This window comes from Mesoplodon mirus (genome assembly GCF_964341445.2).
Source record: "Mesoplodon mirus genome assembly, chromosome: 3".
In the NCBI taxonomy this organism is placed as follows: Eukaryota; Metazoa; Chordata; class Mammalia; order Artiodactyla; family Ziphiidae; genus Mesoplodon; species Mesoplodon mirus.
Genome location: NC_138978.1, coordinates 176364991 through 176392617, shown reverse-complemented (window position 1 = coordinate 176392617; position 27627 = coordinate 176364991). Strand labels below are relative to the sequence as shown.

General features: G+C 34.3%; 1 protein-coding gene across 20 annotated transcripts in view; it reads right to left on the bottom strand.

Moving 5' to 3' along the window:
- Positions 1-27627, bottom strand: part of CDC42BPA (CDC42 binding protein kinase alpha) — a 309540-nt gene that overhangs the window by 19834 nt on the left and 262079 nt on the right. For 11 of the 20 annotated variants that reach the window (XM_082612490.1, XM_082612482.1, XM_082612485.1 and 8 more), the window contains 11 exons: positions 25997-26101; positions 22043-22126; positions 16240-16345; positions 13450-13586; positions 12620-12759; positions 11269-11350; positions 8870-9086; positions 7923-7985; positions 6420-7013; positions 4623-4720; positions 1878-1962 (listed from right to left, as the gene is read on the bottom strand). In XM_082612490.1, the coding sequence (XP_082468616.1) occupies positions 1878-1962; positions 4623-4720; positions 6420-7013; positions 7923-7985; positions 8870-9086; positions 11269-11350; positions 12620-12759; positions 13450-13586; positions 16240-16345; positions 22043-22126; positions 25997-26101 (1711 nt within the window). The remainder of the gene's footprint in view (positions 1-1877; positions 1963-4622; positions 4721-6419; positions 7014-7922; positions 7986-8869; positions 9087-11268; positions 11351-12619; positions 12760-13449; positions 13587-16239; positions 16346-22042; positions 22127-25996; positions 26102-27627) is intronic. The other 9 variants (XM_082612491.1, XM_082612492.1, XM_082612493.1 and 6 more) reach the window with 1 other exon arrangement.

Here is a 27627-nt window from a genome sequence, read left to right as displayed (position 1 = left end):
AAAGTAAGAACCTTATTGCTATTTCTACTCTCCTGATCTTCAGGGATACTTAATGATGTATACCTAGTTACCTAATGCCCATCTATCTCAATTTTAATACCCAGAAGTAAACAAAACTCTTAGCCATGGGCTCCCAAAACATGCTGGGATATGGTGAACATCCTCTAAAACAGACAACTGTATCCATACAACATGATGAATTCCACTCTCTAAATAAGGTAAGGAAAAAGAGAAAAGCCAATCTTTAGAAGTTTATAACACCCAAAAAGCTAAAGTGAGAAAAATGTAGTAGGAAGAAGCCAAAGGAGCCTGTAAGGCAAGCCAAAGCAAGATGATTAGTAAAAAAAAAAAAAAGCAACATTCTCTTTGTATCATAATAATAGCTTTATCAGATTGCTTTCCTAACAGCAAATGTTAAAAGGATAACATTTAAAAAGTAGATAAGAATTTGAGAGTTGGAATTTGAGAATTATGAGGGTGAAGCAAATCTTGGTGAGTTGCAATGGCAAGGGGAGATTTTGGACAGCCAGAGGACTGCAAGAGCACTTTGGGCTCCTGAGAGATGAAAGAGAAACAGACAAGATAGAGAAACAGAATCTCCAGGAAATAGGATTTCCTTTCCTTTTCAAAGGATAAGACAACTATGTTAAATTTTGTCAGGTCTTCCTTCTCCAAGCTCTACCTTTACTCCTAGCCTAGAGTAGAAAGATGAGAGCATTAAAAAAGACAAGTTGGAATAGGTTTTATCCTATAGAGACAAATTGGGTTATGGACACATTCTACAATCATTACATACAGTGAGAAGAGGGTGGATTTAATCTTGTCTAATACCTGAATATCCTTTCTCAAGTCATACTGCAATATCCTCTTAGCTGTATCTTAGTACTTAAAAACAAACAAAACAAAAATGACAAACTTATGATGGTATTTTTTTTTGATAGACTATACAAATTTATTGGAAGAATATGGGGGGGAAAAAGGAAAAGCATAAGGAATATAATATTCCCACTACCCAGAGATAACTGATATGAACATTTTAATGTGTTTTCTCAATGCCAATGTTTTTACTTACATTTAAGTCAAATTATTATTCTAAATACATAATGTACCATAATTACATCTTCATTAACTAGATCCACCAGAAAAGATCTAAATTTATGAATAACTCTGTTATGGAGAATTTGTTGCTAAGACATGAGAAGAATGTATAGCTTTATAATAATATCTGTTAAAAGTGAGATTTTAACTGTTCACAGGCACTCTCTGGCAATCAACCAAATTAGATGTGTGCAGTCCCCCTGGCCAGGACTCACTTCACTACTTTGTATGCTGCCCTTGTCCTGTCCGTAGCACCCAGGTTCCCATTCCCTCTCCTGACTCTGGGCCCTCTGGTGACTTTCCTCTTGTCCCTGCTTCTGTTGCCCATGTTGTCATTAGCACTTCAAAAGTTCTAAGCCCTATGCATTGGCAGAAGATGTATTCCAATAGTCCCAAAATGGAACTCTGGATGAGTTATCATAATTTTAGTGCTACAAATTTTGGCTGGGTTCTACAGTATGAAAAGTACAGAAGATATATTCAGTTTTACTTTTTCTATTTACCTCAGTACTCCACAGAAAAATAACAAGGTAGGTCAGAATCAAATATTTTGCCTATACAGCTATGTGAGCCTGAACAGAATGACTATTTGTCTAGTAGTTTATCTCAACATATTGATAGTATGTATTGAAGTTGTATTGAAGTTGATAGTGGTCAACTTCACAGACTTTGGAGTAAGATACACCTGAGTTTAAGTGGCTCTGCCACTTATTATCTTCAGTGGTCAGCTTAGCAAGAATACTTCGATGAAGCTCTCCTACTAATGTGTATTTTCTTACCTGCCATCTTATTTTTGAAATATATTAATCTAATCGTCTCCAAACCTAAAAGATTTAATGATCCTTCACTGTTTAAGGGTCGAACCTAAAATAATAAAAAATAAAATTAGTATTTCAACAAAATTCAAAAATTAAATCATAAAACTTTTGAGATATTTATAAGGTACATGCTATTAAGACCTTTAATTTATCCTTCCTCTTTAGGAAGGAAATCAACAATTCTGACTAGAAAGGTATAAAATTATCTAACTTGAACTAACACAGTTATAATGATAACATTTTAAAGGAAGAATATTCTGGGCAAAAAAAGAAAAGCAGAAATACATTTAAACCTTAAATTTGACTTTTTAAAGCCATTAGTACCAGACGATGATACTAAGATATTCATACAGCTACTTTATGAATCTTATTTGAACTAAATGTATACACATGACAGAGATGAAATTGTACATCACTGGGGAAAGGAGGGACTGTCAATAAATGGTGATGGAGCAACTGGGTATCTATATGGAACAAATGAAACCGAATCTCTACTTCACACCATACACAAAAAGTCAATTCTAAATGGAACAGAGACATAAACACAGTAGGCAAAACTTTCAAACTTTTGAAAGAAAATAAAGATCCTATCTTTATGACCTTGAGGTAGGAAAGAGCTTCTTAAGAAAAAAAAGATAAATGTAAAAAGGATAAGAATGATATTACATTAAAATTTATAACAATGAATTTTCAAGCAATAACAACAAATGTTCACAAAATACACTATAAAAATTAACAGGTCACAAACAGGGAAAAGATTCACCACACCCATCACTAAGCCAGTATCTACCATATATGAATAATTTCAATAAATCAAAAGATGACCAAACAGGAAAATGAGCAAAAAACATGACCAGGTATTTCACAGAAGAGGAAATATGAATGATGAATAAACATACGAAAGACTATCAGCAACACTGTTAATTGGGGACATGCAATTGAACACGTCAATGAGATATCACTTTATAACCATAAATAAATGGTTATAAAACTATGAATTCTGACAATGGTATGGGTCATTAAGAACCCTTATATACTGATGATGGGAGTGTCAACTGGTACAATTACTTTGGAAAATAATCTGACACTATCTTGTAAAGATGAACACGTGCATTCTCCATGTCACATCAATTTCGTTCCTAGGCATATGACTTAAAAGAAACTCCTGCACATACGCACCTGAAGACATATATGACTTCTACAGCAACGTTCATAATAGCAGAAAGCTGGGAAATAATTCATGTCTGCTAATCAGACAAATAAATTGTGATCTATTCACCCAACCGAATATTTTACAGTAGTGAAAAGCAATGAAATACATATATGTGTGTGTACATATATATATAGTACATGTAACATGGATGAATCTTAGAAACAGTAAATACATTAAGATAGCAAGGCAGAAGATGATATACGACATAACATTTTATTATCTCAAACACAAGCAAAACTGAACAATATATTGTTTAGAAATATTTAAATATACAAAAAATTCTGTATTTTAAGAAAAGCAAGGGAATGATAAACACAATAATCAGGATAAGGGAAAAATACACAAGTAGATTCAGTGAAATTGGTAATGTTCTGGCTCTTAAGTTACGAGGTGAGTTCACAAGTGATCAGTTTATTATTATGCTTCATAAAGATCATATATTCTTTTATATATACTTCAAAATTCACATGATAAACATAAAAAGGAAAACTAATTGTAACCAGCCCAAATTTATAAACGTGAGGACCATATTTAGGTGTTTTATAAAACGTGGCAGCATTTACAAGAGCTTTTCCCACTGCTGTTATGGTTTAAAATTGGGGCAGATTTTGAAATAAGATCTTGGTTACTTTCTTTTACCCATTCCTCTAAACCCTGCCCTGAAACTAATGACACACGCTGCATATACCTACATGAAACTATTATTCTTCATTGTTGCAAAACAGCCATTCTATACTGGTAAAAATTCTCTTTATGTTATCATAGGGAAATGTTAAAGGAAAGTATTATATTTTATTAGGAATGTGTGAAACCCTTTTTTTTTTTTTTTTTTTTTTTTTGCGGTACGCGGGCCTCTCACTGTTGTGGCCTCTCCCATTGTGGAGCACAGGCTCCGGACGCGCAGGCTCAGCGTCCATGGCTCACGGGCCCAGCCGCTCCGCGGCATGTGGGATCTTCCCGGACCGGGGCACGAACCCGTGTCGCCTGCATTGGCAGGCAGACTCTCAACCACTGCGCCACCAGGGAAGGAAACCCTTATTTTTTAATCATGAGATGCTTATACAGAGCATTGGTTCTAATTTTAATCACTTTTCTAGCCCATAAAATTTGCCCTCACAGGATTAAAATTGCATACCATTATGTGAAAAACAGTAAAATTACAAACAATACACTCCTTCAGAGCTCCTTAAACTGAAGTGGAAGATAACACTGACATTTTAAGTTGTAGAATATATTCTAGTTGTTCATTATTATAATAATCATACGTTATATAGTGAAACAAAATGTAATAAAAATAATATGGTGCTGAGTTACCTGTAAAATTAACCAGCTTGATTTTTCTTTTTTTTCTACTCTTAGCTAAGTCCCAGATTACCAATTATGTTATTACATGTGACAGAAAATGCTAAACTAGTGAAAAATAGCTAAATAGTCATATTAGTGTTTCACTTATAATCATTTGTCACTTAGCCCATTTTTTAATGTTAAATTACCTTTTTGAGTGGGAGAGTCTGAATCCATTCCATGGAGTTCACATCAAAGATATCAACTGCATTTTCACTATACACTGAGAGATACGGTGCATTGTAACCTGGGAGATGGGAAGGAGAGAACAGCTGGCTGGTTACTTTTAACTGCTAAACCACAAAACATTTTGAAAGATTGATGCTAAAAACTGTAGAGTGGAATCCCACCAAAATCCTATTGTTAACATATAGTAGCCACATCAATACATTTTTGAAGTTAAAAAAACCCCCGTAAATCATAAATGAAGAGGTTTTAAGGCCATTATAATACAGAAGGAGTCTGTTAACACCAAGGGTTTATTATTCCCTTGCCCCATACTAGTTCTATAAAGGAATTTCATTACATTTTAAATAACTGATTCCTAAAGTAGTTAAGCTCTTGACAGTGAAACAACTTACGAAGTAGAGAAATCTTCAGGTAAGAGTTATGGTCACATTTATGAAAGCATGATAAAGCATCTGGCACAGGAGATGCTCAATATATACTTACTGAAAGAATGAACATCAATAAATGGTGACACAAGCAAAGAAAGATTAAATGATTTACCTAAGCTAAGGTCATGAATTAAAGTTTTGGCAGAGCTATTCATAAAAGCCAGATATTCTAATTCTTATTCTAATTCCAATTAACACTGTACAATTCACATAATACTTTGAATTATTTTCTGACTAGGATTCATTCTAAATATGATGCCACAGATAAGAGTATAAATTTCAGAAGAAACAAAACATCAAGAATAGTTAAGTCTGGGTAGGTAGAATTATTTTTCTTTTGATCTAGATTTTCTAATTTTTCTGTAATAAGTATATATGGCTCTCCTAAACTTTCTTATATTGAACTTTTAAACTTGACTATACTCATACCCACCATTCCTCCTATCTTGTTGCAGTGGAAGAGGTTTTACTCCTCCTGTTCTAAATCCTTTCCCCTATATTCTGACTTCCATCCTTTTTGGCCTCTTGGGGATCTTACTCTATTTCCTGTATTTACCATATAGTCATCAACCTTTCCCTGGCTCCCTAGTGGCTATTTCCCTTCGGCATTTAAACATGCTCAAAGTATCTTCCACTAAAAACAAAATGTGTTGGATTAGATATTCCTTCTACATGCCTCTACGGAACTCTGTACTTCTGCGATCAGAGCACTTACAATCTACTGCAACTTGTTTTGTCAGGAATCCATTCTACTGCATTCATGCTCTGTGAGGGTAAGACTGTCTATTTTGCTCAATGTTATATCTCTTACAGTAAAATGACACATAATAAGTATTCAATAATTTATTAATATCTTAATGTTTGTTGAAAGTATCTACCTACCTAGATAAAAATGTAAAAGTGAATAACTTTTCAAATGCTACATTATACCTTCACATAACTGATTAAATAATTCACTAGGTAACCCCTTCTCTAGAATAAGTCCTATGAGCTATTAGTGCTCACAAGTACTATATTTGGGGGGACCATGAAGATAACTCCTTAGGGTTATTTCAAAATACAATAATATGTGTTAAAAAATCTATCTAAGTAAAATACTGCATAGGAAGATTAGCTTTAATTATGTTCCTGTTAATGCTGACCCTGTTGGCCTAGGTCTTAACTACATATGGTTAGTTACTTTACATAAAACATACTTGATCTTAGGAAAAACCTCAAAGATGACTTAAAAAACAACCTGCTATTAACAATGAATACATAAAGGAGATGAAGTAGAAGGAAAAAGAAAGAAACAGCAAGATAAGACAGCGAAAAGTAAGAGAATCTTACAACAAGAGGAAGGATTTGCTGGCCACATCAATTCCTGTTGTCTAGATCTTCGGCCCTGACAGTCAGTATATATCCCAATGCTGTTAAAACACAGCAGATATTCTTTACTGGAGATTTCAACTGCACAGATGGCATCCATTGGTTGATGTGCAATAAATGAGAGTGTATGGTCATTTGAATGGAGCATACTGTATGGACTTCCTTCTCCATTCAGGGGGTATCTTAGAAATCCAGACTGGAATCCCACACAGAGTTGTTCACTGAAGATTGCCATCCACTGGACATTATATGGGACTTGAATTTCCTTAAATTTTCTGTGACGGGTCTTGCTCTGAAATAGTTCATAACAGAGGACCTGCCTTTTCATAGCCACACACAGGCATGTAAGAGCTCCATGACGTACTTTTCCAGAAGTTATGGTTTGACACCCTTTAGTTTCTGCCAATTTATAAAAATCAGTCTCTCGCCCATCCAAAGCTGACATAGGAAAAAGTCGTACATGACGATTTCGTCCTGAGATCACAGCAACAAGTTGATCATTTGGAATGAGTTCAATCTGATGAATCTTCTTATTGTCACCAACTCTAATAATTTCTATGCAAAGAAACAATAATAAATCAACTGCAAAATGTTTTGTTTACCTATTAATTATATCCCAATTATACTCAAAAGAATATGTCAACTTATAATAAAGACAGAGATACACACACAGAAAAAATGAGAGATCAGAAATCATATGGAGAAAGATGAAGATAATTACACCCATTGTAAGATAATTTAACCTATCTATAGTAAGGTATTAAATTTAGCACTGAGATTTCTGGCAGCCATGGCCAAGAGTTCCTATGTGATAAAGCATGCCAGATCTTTAAGAAAAAACTCTTTACTCTCACCAAATCCTAGGGAAGTTTACCATGGGGTTACTATTTTTAAAAACTGAGTAACTCATGTTTCACTAAAGGTATTTCTTTGGGTAACAAATTAATTAAGTTTAAATGCATTGTTTTCCCATGATCTAACTTGATATAAAGACAGAACTTAGAACCCTGTATTCAAGAACGCTAAGTTAAATGGGTTCCTTTTTATTTCACCCAGTATTTAATTTCTCCCTAAAAAGAAATCTGTTATGTTAAACTGTGGGATGAAAGACCCCAACAACAAACACATTTTAATGACTGTTACAGCTTCTAGTACTGTTAGAACTATGAAAAAAATCAAGTTGCATTTTTCTTTCATGTACCATCTTTATAAATGCAATCTGAGTTCATACAGCAGAACTGTAAATAAAATGACACAAGAAAGACAATACACATGGAAGTTTTAGAACTCAGATGGATTATAAAAATTAAAAAATTATCTTTTGACTTATAAACGTATCCAATTAGGCCTGGAAAATTTCAATTACAGAATAAATAAGAGCAAATCCTGCTCTTTTTAGAATTCAGAATCTGTAGGTTAGAACACTCTATCAATAATATTTTCTCCAAAATAATTTTCTCTTACCATCTTTGGTGACATGCACAACAAATAACCCTTCTTCATTCCCCAAAGCTATTCTTTCATGATCTATGTAAGACATAAATATGAAGTATTTTTATTAGGTAGAAACTATGTAAATTCATAGAATAAAACAGATAACAAAAGAAATTCTGTACAAAAAACCAAATAAATAAAATAAACAATTAAAAAATAGCAATAACAATTTGCACTATTAAATTTCCTTTCAGATTACTGTGGTAAATATTATCTCGTGTCTTTTTTTAATAGAACAATCATTAGAAAGTAATTTATATCAATGCTTATAAAAAGATATAAATGTTTATTCAATAAAAGGTGAAAGAAAAAAAACCCTAGTTTGTTAGCACCCTGTGTCCAGTTCCATTTCGTGTTTGGGGAGGGAAAAATTGTGAAAGGCATTTGAACCCTACTCATCAAACTTTTCATTATTTACTAGAAAGTAACAAAAGAGTGGGCAGTATATGTAAGAATATAGTGAAAATTTAACCCTCCAGACAGAAAAGCTGCCATTTTTGAGGGCATATTATATATGGAGCACTCTGTGTTACACATTCCATCTTATTTAAACTTCACAGTAACCTTTGCAAGGTAATTATTACCTACATTTTACATAGGAAACTTATGCTTTATGAAACAGCTTACGCTTTAAACAACTTTTTCTAAGTCACACAAGCGGAAAATCGATACGTTAATAGGTTAATCTTTAGCATTGTTGCTTTTTCAGAAGAAAACACATTTGAAAAGTAAATTTATTCTTGTTTACTGAAAAATAAAGTTCTAGTATGGTCTCATTCATTCAATAAACATTTACTGAGCATCTGTGATATAACACACACCATGTTAGACACCAGGATTCCTATATGAAAACCAGTCCCTGCTGACAAGGTATATTAGTAAACAATTATAACAAGATAAATGTTATGAATTCATACCTATGATTGCAGCTGCCTGGGTCGTTTTAATGAGGGGAAGAGTGCTGTCATAAGCCTCTTTGGGAACATACACTGAGCGGTCTCTGAATTTGTTTTTCTTCAAAATCTTGTGCAATTCACTCAGCACTCCCACCCATTTACTCTTCTCATTCTCACTGTCTGCTAGCATCAGGATTGAACATTTGTTATTAGATGCTGAGAGCTGGGAAGCTGTGACCTAGAACAATTTAATAAAAATTCATGACATCAGCAAACAGATACCTTTTAAGCCAGTTTTATACTGATGCTAGTTCGCTTAGCAGTAGCCAACAAAATGAGCATTCATTAAGTGATACCTTTAACAGAGTTTAGCTATTCATAATCAGAAGAATAGTTTTAGCATTAGAATTCATGACAAAGGTAGTAGATACCATTCTAAATGTTAGTGTCATTTGTATTTTCTTTGCTGCAAAGTGCCAGAATACTATCACTAAAAAATCCATTACACACAGTCATATAACAGCAACTGACATTTATTGAGTCATTATTGGACACTGGGCACTGATCAAAGCACTTTGTAAGTATTAACTCATTTAACTCTTATCAACATCTTTACAAGGTAGGTATTGTTATTATATTCTGATTTTATATATGAAAAAAACTGTGATGCAGAGAAATTAATTTCTCCAAGGACACGCAACTAGACTGGAATCCTGTGTCCACGCTTGTAAGCACTACACTGTACTGATTTTCAACTTGTTTTAAAAAAGTCAAAAATACTCGGAAGTACTTAAGATTCCCTGTTACTTCATAACGATAACTCATCTCAGGGAAAGACCAGATCACTTCAGCTAGTATTTAAACGAAGGTTTATAATTATACAATGACACTATAATCAGAACAGAATTCAATTATGTATATATGGATTCTTTATTAAAAGTAATTTAAGCAGCAGTGACAATAAAATCCCACAATTGGAATCAGTTAAGATAAGTGGGCCTCTGTAGGCTCCCTTGGTACTGGTGAGAGAATAGTTGTTGGTCTAGGAACTGAAAGACTAAGTATGGTCTTTGTCTGACCTTCCTCATATACAAGATTCATAGACAAATACAAAGCATATAGGCATACCATTAAGGCAACAGCCCTTTTTACTAACCTCTATTACCTTAATTCACCAATTTGAGATGGCCCTGTATTAGACAGCCTCCAAAGGTGGCTACCAACTATTCTTCTATGGAATCCCACTCTTCTTATCAAGAAATGCAGTCTAATCAAGAATTGCAGTCTATTTCCCCTTCTCTTAAATCCGGGCTGACCTCATGACTTGCTTTGGCCAACAGAATGGAGAAGGGTTATTACGCCTGTTTTGAGCCTAGTCCTTAAAAGGCCTGGCAGCTTCCTCTGCTCTCTTGGAAGTCGGTCATGGAGAGCTCAGCCAGACTAGTGGATGATTAGAGACCACGTGGCGAGAGTTCATACAGAGAACTGAGGCGGCCCAGTGAACAGCCAAGTACCAAGGCGAACAGCCAGCACCAAGGCCCCACGTGTGAGAGTAAGGTCATTTTGGATATTCCTGCTCCAAATGAGCTGAATGCAGTCACATGAGTGACCCCAGTTGACACCAGAACTGTACACCTGAAGGACTGACCCACAGAATGGAGAAAAATAAATCACTGTTGGCTTAAGCCACTAAGTTCTGGAGTGGTTATTACAAAGCAATAGAACTGAAACATACTAACTTTTTAAATGAGATCTTAAAGAAACTTCTATTTTTTTTAAAAATTGAGAAATCTCATGCTTATTCATTTTTTCATGTTGTAGTGCTTATCTGAAAATTGAATTGTGACTCAAAAATATTATCCAAGAGGAAATCTATTTTAGAATCCATATATTCATGCTTTCTTTCTTTTTTTAAAAATTTATTTTATTTTTGGCTGCGTTGGGTCTTCGTTGCTGCGTGCAGGCTTTCACTAGTTGCAGCGAGCTGGGGTTACTCTTCATTGCGGTGCGCGGGCTTCTCATTGCAGTGGCTTCTCTTGTTGTGGAGCACAGGCTCTAGGTGCACAGACTTCAGTAGTTGTGGCATGCGGGCTCAGTAGTTGTGGCTCACGGGCTCTAGAACGCAGGCTCAGTAGTTGTGGCGCACAGGCTTTGTTGCTACGTGGCATGTAGGATCTTCCCGGACCAGGGATCAAACCCGCGTCCCCTGCATTGGCAGGAGGATTCTTAACTGCTGCGCCACCAGGGAAGCCCTATTCATGCTTTCTATTGGTCTTTTACTAATTAAATATTTACTTAGCACAAATTGTCTATAAGATTTGGTTCTATTCCAAATAAGTTTGTGATCTATATAGAAAGGCAAAACGTATACTCATAAAAAGCAAATAATTCAGTGATCAAATTATAGCACACATACTTACTCTAAATATACAGGGTATGTCTTTTCGACTTGCATGAATAACATCAGAAGCCAAGACTGAACTCACAGAAAATTCTTCATCTCTGAAGGAAAAGTTAAAAGTCAATGGAAATGGTAAAAGTCAGTGTATGTGGGTATGTGTGTGTGGTTTTAGGCGTGTATCCAAATAACACATATGAAGCAATCCTTAAAATTTAATTGTACAAAACATCCAAATTAAATTTTAAAAGATTTTTAATTTTCTCCCTTTGTAATTGATAGTGCCAAAAGTAATTTATCAAGTGTAATTTAACAGTGCCACATTACACAAGAGTTAGAAATCATTTCTGGATTACTCGGAGTCAAAAGGTCACATGGATTCGAACCCTGGTAGGTCTCCAGGGTCTCCAGTAGACTGCACCCTCTTTCCTCTCATAATACATCTCAAGTGCCTTCAACACAGCTCATCTGACATTTTACTGTTCCTTCAACACCTAAGACAGATTTCCTCCACAATAATTTATTCCTTGTGACTTCCTTAATTTGGTTATTGGTACCATCATTCTCTTGGTCTTGAAGACTTGACATCTTAGTCTTATCCTTGATTCTTCTCCCTATCTTTCTGTAATTGGTCCCTTAGGAGGTTCTGTCAAATTTTCCTTGCTGATATTCTAGTATTTCTTGCATCTGTTCCTTTATAATCCATATTTGTGGGGAAGATAATGTGTTTGAAATGCTGGTATGAAATATCAATGTGAGCCAGAGCTAGAAATTCTAGTTTTGAGCACTGGAGAAAGACCTGGACTGGAGACATATGTCCGGGAGTCGTCAACACAGAGGTGATGGCTGAAGCTATGGCAGTCAATAAGATCACTGAGGGAGAGTGTTAAGAGAGTCACGAGAAGGTAAGCAGAGCACCCCAAGGGGCAGGGGAAGAGTCTGAAAAATGAAACTAGAAACATTCAAGAGATATACTTACTTAAATGTTCACTGATTCATTTTATATTCCAAGAGCCTGTCCGATTTTGAGATGTTTATTTCCTTTCCTCACACTGGAATTATACCTAAGCCTTTACTTTAGGTGATGTTATGAACATTACACACATTAGACTCCAGTACCCCAGCAACCTTTAAACTGGTCTTTTGGTTTCAAACATTAGCTTCTTCTCCCTGACCCAACACACATCAACCTGTTCTATAACTACACCTTATTTCATATCTTTAAGTATGTTATGATTGCAATATTAGTAAATGAGAAAATTAACATGAAATTAGATTTAAATAAAAACATGGCAATGCAATTAGAAGAAAAATCGCATGCTTTTCATTCCTATGTTGCAAAGATACAAATATTTTCACCTTCGCAAACTTACCTCATGTCAATCACCTGACTGACTACAACACTGGGCTGAGAGGCTTTTCCTTCAGCAATATCATACAGAAAGAGTTTGAAATCACAAACTACAGCCAGTGCTCTTTGCCATCCTTTCTTCACTCCAGCTGGCTTAGGGATCTTAGACAGGCAAACAAACAAACAAAACAACCTGAACTGAAATGTCAGTCAGAGCCCCTTTAATTACATATGTAACTGCATGATGAAAGCCTAAAGACAGTGTACACGTGTTGTAAGTCTGCCACTGTGTTTGGTAATGTAGCAGATGGTACACATATATCATTAATAACATGAGAATGTGTGATAACACATTCTTCAAACACTGATTGACATTATATTCTGAAAATAACTTTAATGGTACCATTTTAATTTTCTCTAGTAATTCATTAAAATAACATTCATGGATTTCTAAGTAGCATAAAAGCCAAATTTGGTAGTAGGACGAAAAGCAGCTTACACTTTAAATATTATTCAAGATTACAAGTAATATTATGTCTTGACAATATCTCATACTTCATAAGCAAGCATATGCCACCTCTCCAGCAAGATGAAGAGCCAAAGACTCCTTTATGGAGATTTCAACATCTGTTCATTACAATACAGGGACAGTACAGAAAATTTTGAGACATTTTGGAATTTATTCTCAGCAAAAGCTAGGTTTTTATTTTCAGATCATTACTCTGAATGAAGTAAAACTGTTAGATGAATTTTATTCACCTAATTTTCTGTCAAGGACTTTGTAAGGTGATTTTCTTTAATTCATTAATAAGCCTTAAAAGATAAATCTAAACCCAACCTAATCATACTTACCCTGACATGCCCTTCATATGCTGTTCCTATTCCTTTCTGTGGATCTATACCCAGGGGACCTTTTGTCTGTTCAGGAGGAACTGGACAAGCAGTTGGAGCTTTGTTTACACAAGTTATGTGACATGAAAATCCACACACTTTTGGAGGGGAAAAAAGAAACAGTGTTCAATAAAAATTCGTTTTTACAAAGAGAAAATTCACTGAGTACTCATTACATGCAAAGTGCCATGTTAAATGAATGCTTACCTCTGATTTTATTTTAAACAACTTGACAATATTTTTGTCATTTGGGGAGCTGATTCATTTGCTCACCAATAAGAATTTCAGTGAGAAATAGTAAATACTTTTTTATTACTGTAATATGTAATATGTAATATTACTGTTCTGTGTTAACACTAGTGATCAAAATGAGAAGCAAACAGATGGAAAAAAAGTCTAACCTTGCAAATAAAACAACTGTTTTAAACTGAATTATTATTATTTTTTTTTTGCGGTACGCGGGCCTCTCACTGTTGTGGCCTCTCCCATTGCAGAGCACAGGCTCCGGATGCGCAGGCTCAGCGGCCATGGCTCACGGGCCTAGCAGCTCTGTGGCATGTGGGATCTTCCCGGACAGGGGCATGAACCCGTGTCCCCTGCATCGGCAGGCGGACTCTCAACCACTGTGCCACCAGGGAAGCCCTGAATTCTTAAAAGAGTAGCTTCTGGAGTTTTCTTTAACTCTTCATCTCACTGCAATTTGGTATCTGACCTGAATTCTCTCTTGCAAGAGTCACTGATGGATGTTAAATTACCTGACATCTTCTCAATATCTGGCAAATTTTACCAATCCCTCTTTTTGAAATTTAAATTGTTCAATGATTAAGGAGGTATAATTTAAGTTTTAGGAGTTACTGATATTACTGTATATAGTTAAATTACTACTAAGATAATAATAGTAGTTAACTTTTTAAAATTTTTTCTGTAATAATCTAAGAGAGGTAAGATTATCCCCATTTACATATGACTGGCCCTGGGTCACAGAACTTGTAAGTGGCATTGCTGGAATTCAAACCCAGGCAGTCTTGCTCAGAGCCTACATACGTAACTACCAACAGTATTGCCATGATACTTAAATGATGAACTTGAGATTCTAAGACAAAATGATAAATAAAAATAAACTCTCTTCCATTGAGACTTGGTTGGTTGAGAATTAAAGGTTAAAATTTTAAAACAAACAAGCTTGTTGGGAGAGGTTAGACTAAGAATATCTATTTAGACAATTCCTACTCTCAGGGGGATCCTGGAGAATATCTGGGAAGGAATAAAAGAGGAACTGAAGGGATACCATCATGGGAACACATACACATGGGAAAATGGACTGTATATCACAAATGGATATAAAACCAGCAGAGAGGCAAGAGGGACTAGTACTGACTGTCAAAAACGATTCATCTTCTGTAGGACGACTCATTCACTTCTAAGCAGAGTGTCTAACAAGTTACAATTTGCTTTAATAAGCAAAAATCTCTCTTCCAAGGGGCAATGGAAACAATAAGATGATTGTCCTATACTGGATCTAATTTCAACCAAGAAGAATTAAAATGACAGGAATCTTTAGAGGTTATAACCACATGATACAACATTTATGAAAGCCTGAGCATAGTCCAATGTGTCCCCACAGCTTTATAGGGTAGGCTGGTAGGCTGCAAAGAGTCAGTCTGAAGAAAAGACAGGCCCAATTTCATGGCAGGAGACCCTTAGAAGGGAAGAGAATTGGGAAGATCTCAAAAATTCCTACTATGGAACTGCAAATGATTCTGGTTCATAAAAAATGACAAGGGACCTAAAGCCAAGTAGCTGCCAGGATTCTTTCTGATAAACAGATTAAAAAATCACATTTATAAGTACTGGCTAAGTTTCACAATGAGGCAAGGCAAATTCTCTCCGTTGGGTTCAGACACACCTCCCTACTCAATGATAGAGGCTATTCCTTCTCAGATTACTTTGTTATCTTTACCTTTTACCTGCCCTTAACTATGTTTCCCAAGGCTCTGTCCTCATACTTGTTCTCTTTTTACTCTACATGTGTTTCCTGGAAAACGTCATTCGTATTCATCACTTCACACATTCATAACTCTCAAATCTTTACTTTTAAAGCCTGCCCATTTCCTTTTGCTCTAAACCCATGCATCTAAGAGACTAGTTAAGATAATGCAATCAGGATCTTCCACTTGGGTTGTGAGAACTAGCCAAACATAGAACACTGATCCCCAGTGCCTAGAAGCACAGAGCAGGCATTCTGCGAGCATGTGATGGATGGATCAATGAATGGTAGGGAAAAACCTCTGCTACTAACACTAGGGATAAAATATCTTTTGAGGCATAGTAGCCGACATTTAATATTTGTGAAAAGATACTTCATTGTCTACTTATTAATAATAATTTCCCTAATAAATTAAACAAGAGTAAAATTAAATGAATAGATTCAAGAATAACTTTCACACATTTTGTCATACAGGTTAGGTTTTGGGGACCAAATATTCTCCTGAATGATGAAACAAAGATGAATGAAACATATTTAAATATAGCTCCCCTGGAAAATGTTTCTAGGGACCATCTGTCTAGTTTCCAATATTCAACAGACTTTAGCAAGGTGTTCAGTTTATTATCCAAAGAAAAGCAAATGAGTAAGTCAAATAAATAAACATTTATATACTTTTTAAAGAGAATAAAGCTATTTGATTACAATTTAGGGAGTAAATGTCAGGACTCTAAATTAGTCACATTTTCTTACCATTTAATTCTTACCTTCACAGGAACAGCCTTGTCTTATCAAGCCCACCATCAAGGAGGTACACTGATGACATTTGGTAGGAGTAGTAAAAGATTTGACAAAAAACTGATGAGTCTTGCGCTGCAAAACAAATTGATAAAAACATAAACGTTGTTCATTTAAAGGATTTCCATAATATGAATCTCTGTGAACCACACCAGCTGCTAGAATGTTTTCTAATTAGGTGTAGAATGAATTCTCTTCATTTCTCACCACATCTTTCTATAATTAATGTTCTTTAAATATTTTTATTATGCAATATTGAGCTGGATTATGCTAAAAATAATATAAGAAGTTAAATGATAATTGCTCTTGAATGCCATTTGAAAAGTTATAAAATAAACTAGCATTTTTTTGCTCATGAATTTTGAATTCAGGATTTTTGTAAGTTCTTTGGCAATGCATTAGGTGAAATTTTGCATATTTATACCTATACAAATAAAGAAATTTAATGTGCTTTTATACCTTCTTACGAAGAACAAACAGTAATTTAAAATTCTTGTCCCTACTAAAAATCATGTGTTTGATTTTCTGGGACCACGAACAAGTAACATGCTTAACAAATTCCTCCCTTGGAAGCAGGCAGTATTACACTTGAGCAGATATAAATACACATATATTATTCCAGAGACAGACTGAAAACCCAGCAGTTAAAGTTCTTCTCTAAGTCTTTGCTGCTCTGTATGGTGGTATGCCAATGTAGATTTCAGCTCTCTAGAACACTTCTTTCCTCTCCAAATGAACTCTTAGCGTGTTTTAATAATAAATGAATTACAGCCACTGTTCTATCACTCTGCTGTGTGAACTTAGGAACAAATTACTTAACTCCTCTGTGTCTCACTTTCTTTATTCTATAAAATAGAATCAGTAATAATATCTACTTCATGGGGTGGCTAAATGAGCATTAATATAAACAAAGCCTTTTGAACAGTGCTGGCACAGAGTAAGCATTCAAAACATATTTACATATGTATGTTATAAATATAAACATATTTATAAAACATATTCTGAAAACAAATTTGGCTATTTCTTTTTTATATGTGTGATTGATTTAAACTAGTAAAAACTTTATCCTGTATTCCGGTAACATGTGAATACTGGTGGAAAACAGTTTTAAAGTAGTATTATTTCAGTTGAAATTTACCATATTAACAAAAAACTAAAGAGAATATTCAAAGCTTTAAAATTTAAGTTAAAAATAAATTTTGCTCTTCTCAACTGGGATATATTTACATACCACAAAAGAAATTTAAAAAAAAATCAAGCGTAGAAAAGTAGATCATCTTTTTATATTAGGGTCCTGGAATGGAATGAGATTCTCAAATTTAGAGCAGTCATGAGCTCTGGTCCAACCTCAAACCATTCTATTCTAGAAGTTCCTCAGGACCTTTGGTCAGTTTCAAAGCAGCACTGGGATCTGACTTTATTCTAAGTAGAGGACAGACTATCTTTCTACTGGCTCTATAATTACTGTATGTGGACCGAGCAACAACCAAGGTGCAGACATTGTGCCAGTACTTCTCAACCATTTTATTTAATGGAGACAATGTCTCTGGGAAGATAGGTATTATTTCTTTATATAGATGAAGAAACTGAAACTCAGAGAGATTAAATAAATTAGTCATGAATAGACAGTTATTGGTAGAGTTAAAATTCATGCCTGGATCTGATTCTGCCACCTTTCAGAGTTTGATAATTTAAAAACATGTAACTGAAAAATATGATCCTACAAAAAATAACCCACCAGACTGCATAAGACACAGTTAGGTCAAGACTAGAGGCCTCCATGCCTGTGATAAAAATACCTGATTTGTTAACATCACATAAAATTTTGTTCAACATTTCTCCTGTATACTAATTTTTACTCTTAGTTTTTTTAACTTTCAGGAACTATGAGAGTAAATTTTCTAGTGATAACTTTTTCAATTGTTCAAAATACATTAATGCAATAATGCAAAATTTGTTACTGACTGGTTCTAAAGGCTTCTATTACAATGAAAGAATTAGTCAATGGCTCGAGGTAGTAACTGTTCTTTTTTTCTTCTTCTAAAAGATAAGAAGACATGCCTGAAATGACAGTGATAAAATAACCATGCCCATGACAAATTTAATAGTATTACATCACAATATCTAAAAATTGCTTATAAAACATATTTATTATATACTTTTTCCCCAGAGATCTGCTCAGGATGTCAAAATTTTAACTAAGTATGCAATAGTAGGAAAGATAAACAATGTTTTACCAAAGCATTGATTTTAAATGACCAACTGGCAGGTGCTGGTTAAACTGTAGGAGGTGGGCGTGATTCACTACTGAAGATTAAATGGTCCATGTTTTACTAATCCCAACTAAGAACAGTATAATATATAACATAATTAACATGATTCTGAGAGTATCAAACTTTAGGCAACACACAATAGGCTTTTGGTTTTATTTTTTTTTGGTGCGGGGCAGGGGAGAAGATGAATAGTAACAAAAAGATAGGTGAATTCAGCCCTAGGGTCTAGACCACTTGGCTTCTGGATCTTTCTAAGATCCCCTTTCTTGTCTCCTGGTCAATACCTGATTTCTAATACTTCCACAAAAGGTAGTTGGAGGAGGAGAAAAAAATGTCTAGTAAAAGAGGCATTAAACCTAAAGCATGAACTCAAATTAATTTTAGATTATGTGATAATTTGGAGTAAAATGAGAATTAACTATAATCTCAAAATTTAAAGAAGTGGATAGAAAGAAGGGTTCTTTTCTATTCCAATTTTGCCAGTGTTGCAGACTTCAAGCTACTCAATGGAGAAGGTAAAATACTTTTAATAAAAGATGTGAGAACAAAGTAGAACCAACCCTTTTTGAAAACTTACAAATCAGTAGCTGTACATAATTAGGATTCTACACTATAAATGACAAGTAAAGGAGTTTTTATCTCAAGCAAACCTTTATTAAAGGTTTTTCTAAATAACCTTTTTCCCTTTTAAACACTTTTACTTTGAGATAATTATAGATTCAATCCTTCATCTTTTAAAAAACATGAAGTTGGGCTTCCCTGGTGGCGTAGTGGTTGAGAGTCCACCTGCTGATACAGGGGACACGAGTTCGTGCCCCGGTCTGGGAAGATCCCACATGCCGTGGAGCGGCTGGGCCTGTGAGCCATGGCCACTGAGCCTGCGCGTCTGGAGCCTGTGCTCCGCAATGGGAGAGGCCAAAACAGTGAGAGGCCCGTGTACCACACACACACACACACACAAAAAACATGAAGTAAATTTTATTTTATTTTTTGGGGAGGAACAATAGGTGTACAAAATTGAGTTAATATTCAGTCCATGAAATATTATCACCAGAGCTTCATGGAGGCCCCTCTAATTTTATTTGACCTTATTTATTAAACTGGACCCCTATCTTAAACCACTCATAAAAATCAACTCAAAATGGAGTAAGGATTGAACATGGACCTGAGTCCATAAAACTCCTAGAAAAGAGCATAAGGACCAAGATCCTTGACATTGGTCTTGTATTTGGCCTTATTTTATTTTTAATTCATCCTTGATGATCTACTCCCCATCCTTCCCCATGAAATCTGTCACCCAATCTAATGTGATCTACACAGGTCCTTGGATATGTACACAGCCTTATGAATTAGATATTTTTGAGTGTTGCTAATTTATATAAATGTGATTTTGTTACACATCAACCATATTTTACCTATCTTTCTTCTATTTCCAACTCCCTGTTACCATATGCAGCACTAAGCATCTCTGTCATGTTGCCTAATGGATCTGCATAAAAATTTTTCTGAAGGAATGAGATTGCTGGGTTATGTGGTATATGTCTACTCCAATAGCCAGGTTGTTCTCCAGAATGGTCGTACCTGTTTAAAATTCCACTAGCTGTGTGTGAAGCTGTGTGTTTCTTCACATCCTTGATGCTACTTTACTTAATTTTTGACAATCTGGTGAGTATAAAGTAGTATTAATTTAAAAATTATTAAATTATTTTAATTTTTAATTTCACCAATTATAAATAAGGTTGGACATTTCTTCACATGCTTGCTGACCATTAGGATTTCCTTTTATGGGAATTACTTATATTATTTGCCAGATTTTCAACTGGATTTCTAATCTTTTTCACATGCACTTACAGGAGTTTCTTATATACCGTGTTCTAGAAATGAATCCCTTATTTCTAGAACAAATATGCAAATATCTTCTACTAGTCTGTCATCACTTATTAACTACCTATTAACAATGTTTTCAGTGTACAAAGATCTTTAATTTTAATGTAGTAAAGTCCATCAATATTTTCATCTTATGATTGTGATTTGAGATCTTATTTTCATTACCTAGTCACAAAGAAATTCTACATTTTCTCCTATGTATGTATGTTTAACTTTTAAAATCAAATTAATACATGTATATAGTTTTAAGAGTAAATAGTATCACAATCCTTACAACAAAAACAGAAGTACCCTTTTGCCCCAAGTCGTCCTTCCTAGGGGCAATTTCCTTTAACCCTGTTAGTTATTTACTTCTATCAGCAGAACGAATTTTAGGGTTCAGAGTTCTTTTCTTTCAACACTTTGAACATACTTCTTGTCTTCTTGCATCTCATTGCTGTTGAGAAGACCAATATCAATTTGACTTCTGTCTAGACAATCTGCTTTCTCTTTGAAAGTTTTTAGAATTTTCTCTTGATCTATGATATCCTTAAATTTTGCTATAATGTGTCCAAGTGTGAATGTTTTCTTACCTCCTCTTTTTAGCACATAATAATGTATTTCAGTATGAGGATTTCCATCTTTATTTCTGGGAAATATTAGATCATTATTTTTTTAAGTATTTCCATCTATTTTCTCTTTTCTTTTGAAAGTCCTACTATATAGACACTATTTCTATCTTATAGCTTAACTTTCATATTTTCCACCTCATCTTCCATCTCACAACTTGTTTTTCTGCTACATCCAGTTTGCTCATTCTGCTATTAAAGCCAGTTACTTGAGTTCTTTATTTCAGCAGTTATATTTTCATGTCAAGCATCTGGAAATTATTTTTCTTTATAAGTACCTTATCCTGACCCATGTTGCCAACTTACTTCCTTTCTTACCTCTTTGAACATATTTATTATGCTTATTTTAAATTCATGCTCTGTCTAGCCTCAAAATTTTATCTAGCGTAAATTATTCAGTTTGTTGCTTTCTTTTATACCAGTTATACTTTGGTATATTTTATTAGTTTTGCAGATCCATCAATCTGTCTCTAATTCTGGGGTTTACCCGAAGTTCATGTCCGGGGGATGGAGAGTTCCAATTTCTAGAATTCCTTTGTAGGAGCTTGAGATAAGCAACTAAATCTTCATGTTCTACCATATACAATATTTGGACATGGTCATGTTGAATGGAATGAAAAAAAAATGATGTGAATTTTTCTCTAAACATTTCTCTTTCTAAGTGGTTTATTAATTTTAGATTCTTCCACAAGCGGCCTCAACTTAATGCCTTCCTTACAGTACATACTCTAAGCACTACTCCTTGCCGTAACAGACTTCAAAACATTGAATTTAAGAAGATGGAAGTAAAACAAAACAAACTTTGCATGTTTGTCCTACCTTTCTTAGTGGTGATTATTTCCATTAATACAGAATTTATTCTCTTTCCCAGCTTTTATGTTTATAATTTTGAGGAATCTAATAGTAAAAATCATGGCACATACAAAAAGCAGAAGAAATCCATTCTCTTTCTTTCCTTTTTTTTTTTTTCCACAACATATAATGCTTATCACTAGATTGAATACCTTAGGTGGAAAGCCAGTTGAACCAGGGCATCCCTTTTTCCTTAAGGTTGGTGTGTGAACTGGAAGTGGAGTATAGTCTACAGTCTGAATCCAGGGGAAAAGAGGAAATAAATGTCATAAAACACTCCATCTATTTCAAACATCACTAAAAATAAAAGTAAATACAGCCAAACAAAACAGCAATAAGGAAAAATTATCTCAATGAAGCTAAAATTCTTAGTGTTGATAATTTAAATTTCTGCCTGCAATATCTACAAATAAAATATTTGTTCAATTTATAAAAATTATTTCAGTCTGGAAATTTAAAAATAAATAACTTGTAAAAGAGAACCTACAGAAGAACACAAGAAAGTCATAGCATGTAGCCTACATAAAGTTTAGGATATTAATTTTCAGGTTCAACTGAAAATGCCATATTAATTGTATAAAGTATCTGAAAGAGTTTTTAAGCAAGATTTATAATCAAAATATTTAGAAGATTCTTTTAACTCCTTTGACTTCTATATACAGAATGCATATTACATATATGGAATACAATTCTGTGGATTTGTGTGTATGTGAGTAGAGAGAAAGAGCGAGAGAGCGCATGCGAGATATAGAGATTGACTGATTGATGGACTGATGGATTAGTGGGATTTCTGTGAAGAAAGTAATTTCTAAGAAGGGAGTTAGATTATTTAATATTACTGGAATTCAGAACTGACAGAAATTTAACTACTTGCCATATCTTTATTTTATGGCATATTTCTGTAAGATATTTCTTTGAATGAAAGGAACCAGTGATTTTACTGGATGTTATTGTGGAAAAAAAGAGACATCACTTATTAGCAAAGTATAAAACAAATATACGAAGAATGACTTCCTTTTAGGATGCTAAGCAAGCAAGCAAGCAAGAGGGAAAAGCTAGCTTTGTGTAAGGTACAGAATATTCTAAAATATTAAGAGAAAGATGGATGGTCCCTCTTTGCCTTTGTTACTATATAACCTCCCAAAGCCAAATATTTTATACACATGATAGCCTTAAAATGGAATTTAGATGGGCTTCTCAGAGTTTTCAACTTAACTGTGAGTTTAGTTCTAATTTAAATTTAATTTACTTTTAAATAGCTTGAAAAAAGTATTAAACCCAATTTATAATTTAACATTAAAAATATGAAATAAAAGAGATGAATACAAAACCTTTATGAAAGTTAATAAAGAACAATTCATAGGAAACAAAATTGTCACTAGAATTTACATAGAAAGTCCAAGAGAAGTTTTTAGAATTAAAAGGGGTGAAGTAGGGGTGCTGAATCCAAGATCATCCTAATTCATAAAGACCAGCAATGCCTAATTTAGAAAACATATTTTAAAGAGATCCCATTCACCATAGCAATAAAAATTTAAGGTTCCTAGGAACAAATCTAACAAGCAATTTGGAGTACATTCGGGAAGAAAATAATGAAACTTTATTGAAGGATATAAAAAAATATCTAAATAATGTTCATAGATGGAAAGGTCCAATATCACAAAGAGATCAGTTCTCCTCAGATAATCTATAAATTCAAATCCAATCAAAAGCTTTACACGGAACCTTCAAGCTGAACCTAAAAATCATATGTAAAAACTAAAGAGTCAAGGAGTAAAGGAAGAAGAACAAGGTATGTGGGAGTGGCTGATCATACCAGGTATCAGGAATTATTTTAAGGGTACAATAATTAAGACAATGTGACGTTGGTACAGGAATAGACAAAAAGAACACTGAAAGAGAACAGAGAATTCGAGACAGAAAGAACAATGAAAGAGAATAGAGAATCCCCAAACAGACCCATTTATATAAAGCAGAGATAGATTTACAAATCAGTGGGGGAAATATAGGAGACTTGGTGGTTCATACAAGAAAAACATTAGAACTCCATTTCTCATAATACATAACAACAAATTTTAGTTTGATTAAAGTCCTAAACATGTAAAAGCAAAATTTAAAAACTTTTAGAAGAAAATATGGAAGAAAATCTTTATAACTGCTGCATAGGGAAGAACTGTTTTAAAAAGACATAAAAAGCAGAAGTCATAAAAGACTGACAAATATGACTACTTTAAAATAAAAACTGTTGCAAGACAAAAAGATATGACAAATAAAATTTTAAAATAAGCCACAGACTGGAAGAAAATATTTGCAATGCATATAGCCAGCTAGGAATTAGTATCCAGACTATATAAAGAACAATTACAAAACAAGTGGAAAAATAATTCAATAGAACAACAGACAAAAAGACATGAACAGGCAAATCATCAATGGTCAATAAACATATAAAAAGATGTTGAATAACACTTGAAATCAGAGAAATGCAAATTAAAACCAAAATGCCACTCTATACCCATCAAATAGACAAAAGTTAATGTCTGACAGTACCAAGGGTTGGAAGGATGTGGGGAAATAGGGAATTCACTCACACACACACTGCTGGTGGGAGTGAAAACGGGTCCAACCACTGTGGAAAATAATTTGACAAGATCTAGTTAAAGCTGAAAATGCATATTCCACACAACCCAATAATTCCACTTCTAGGTATATATGCTAAACAAACTCTGCACATTTGCAAAAGCAGATAGCTATTAGGATGTTCACTTCAGCAACGACTGTAATAACAAAAAACTGGAAACAACCTAAATATCCAACAACAGGAGAATGGATAAATAGTTGTGGTATATTCATACAATGAAATATTATGCAACAGTTATAATGAATGAACTAAGTAGACATGTATCTGTATAAGATGCAGATAACCTTTGTGTAAAATTTACATATACAACAAACACTATTATGTATTGTTTATGGATACAAATGAAATAAACATGTAAAAGTAAGGAAGAAAGGGAGTATGCCAATTTCAGGGTATTTAGATATGTCTGGAAAAGGAGAGGGGGAATGGTATAGGGAAGGTTATTTCAACTGTCAGGAATATTTCCTTTCTTTTTAATACAAATTTTGGGGCAAAATGTTCACATATGTTAAATCTGTGGATGGTGGTTATGTGGGTATTTATAATATTATTTTCTGTATGCTTTAAATATTTTAACATTAAAATAAAAATGCATAAACTCAAAATATTAAAACAATGAAAATCTAAAATCAGAGGGTATCATCAACTTAACCAAGCAGTCTATCACAGGGTTGGAAAAAACCAAGTCAGAATCTGACTACAACTCAAACTTCACTTCAGACAGCTTTCAAAATGGGACTATCTGCTTCTATTGGAAAACTAGACACAGCTCTGTCTGATGACCAAATGGGAAACAAGGGAGCCATGTCAGAATTGTAAAGCTTGAGTAAATAACCAGAACTGCATCTGAGGCAGGATAGCATTAACTGAGGAATAATACATCCTTCTGACTTGTTGAGAAAGTTGGCCAGTTGGCTGTTTAAAACCATTTACTTACATAAGGTGCAAACACAACACTGTTTTTGCACTATTAAAAGGCATGATTTAAATATTAAAAGGTTGGATGCCTATTGCTGATTAACAGAATAAACTATTCAGTTGCCAGCAGTGACAATTTTCAGTTCTATTTATGAAGTAACAGTTATGTCATATCTTATTAGATTGATTAGAATAATTAAAATATGAGAATGGCACCTGACACTGCCATGTGTCCACAGAATTTTTATCTGATAATTCCAAAATTCACACAACTCTGTCCTCTGTTCTGTATAGCTCTCTACTTAAGATAAAGACTACTTTAAAATTAAATAAAATTTCTGTCTATTTTGGGTTGAATTTGGGGGGACCATTTTTTACTTCAGTTTTATAATCCTATCTATATTATCAGTCAAATGTAATGATCTTCAATATACTGTGACTTATTACACATTTGATTAAAAGAAGAGAGTCAGATTTCACTTGTTTTTGCAAGTCCCTCTTTCCTGACACAAGTGAAAAGTTGGGGAGCAAGACTGCTCCAGTGAGGCACCTTAACTGGCTCAGCTTCACTAGATGTGGAAGGAGATGTGGACCTTGACTGGATGTAAAACTTGACGTTCGGATTCCGTACATATGTGTTCTCAACGGGATCAGTCTAGGAAAATAAGTCAGGAAAAACAAAAACCCAAGAAATCACTTTTAAACAACGTGCAGCTCTTAGTAAATTTCTGTAAGGCATGATCATGATAACATTCTTGAGAAAGGAGGATAACAAACATTAGTTTGAATATTCACATTAGGGATGTGTCATTATACAAAAGCATAACCACTAGCTTTAAACAAAGGTCAAGATAACAACAGTTAACAAAATGCTCCAATCTTCACCACTGATCTCTTACTTCGAGCTACTGTATGTTCTTTACTTGTATTCCACAAGATAAATCATACATGTGAAATAAATGCAGAGTACTTAATAGAAATATGTACTGAAGGTTACAAATAAGTTTGTCCTTGATAAGAATGAAATTTGGTCCTCTACAAGGCATTAGTTGAAAGTAAAAGAAACAAACCTATCAGCTTTGTCACTAAATTAAATTCTCTTTTTATTTTGCAGCAGTAGAAACACTGGCACTTATACTCAGTCGCACCCTTCTAACCAAGTATTTTTAGAAACTGAAGATGCTCTGGGTTAAAATTTAGCATAAAAGATCCTATGGAACACACCGATCAATGATATATATTCAGTTTGGCAATTTTCAAAATTACCAGGATTGGGTTTTTTAAATGAAAGGCAATAAAGACAACTTGGGAAGGTTGGGGAATTTGTTTCAAATATGTTGTGCAGCAAGAACAATGCTTAGGTCAGCATTTATTGTAAATCAGCATTTACTGATTTACAAATCAATAAAAAGAGTAATCAGCTTAAGGATTTTAAACATGTACTAAAAAGGGTTTAAAAATTTTTTTTCTCTATTATTATTATGGTTACTATTTTAGGGACTGGCTAGTGGGCTGGCAAATACTGGAGTAGCCCTCTGCTTGTGCCCACCTGTGGCCTCCCTTGGTGGTGGGCATGGGCAGGTATTCTGGCAAACTGCAAGGCAAGACTTCGGTGGGACCGACTAAGATGGCTGGCAGCCGGGCCTTAATAAACTTTTAGCTACTGGATTCGGGAGAAACGGGGACAGGAAGGATCTCAGTAAGGGCATCTAGGGGACCTGGAGTAGCAGCTATGTACTAACAGCTAGGAGAGTATTTCATATTTTAAAAGCTGAACCACTGAACCGATGCATCCCAGCTGTATGTCAGCTCTGTGTGTGTGATGTGGATAATTTCATAAAACTAGTAGGCCTTATGAGGAGGGAGAGCCAGGCCTGAATCTCATCTCTTGCCTCCAAATTCAGTACTCTATTTTGTTGTACCAAGGCAACTCCACAGTAGAGATAGTCAAAGCAATTTAGTGATCATAGAGACTGACAATGAACTTTGCTCAGGAACAGGAGACTAAAAGAAAGAAGAAAATGGGATTCCAGACAAATTTTACCTAGTTCACAATTTTACTGGGGGACAGCCATGGAGAAGGTTATCAGTTCAAATTGTTAATCTGAAATATGACCCTAGGTTGGGAATAAGGCAAAATGTCTTTTATTTTCTAAAAATCTACTTCTGGTTTCCCTAAGT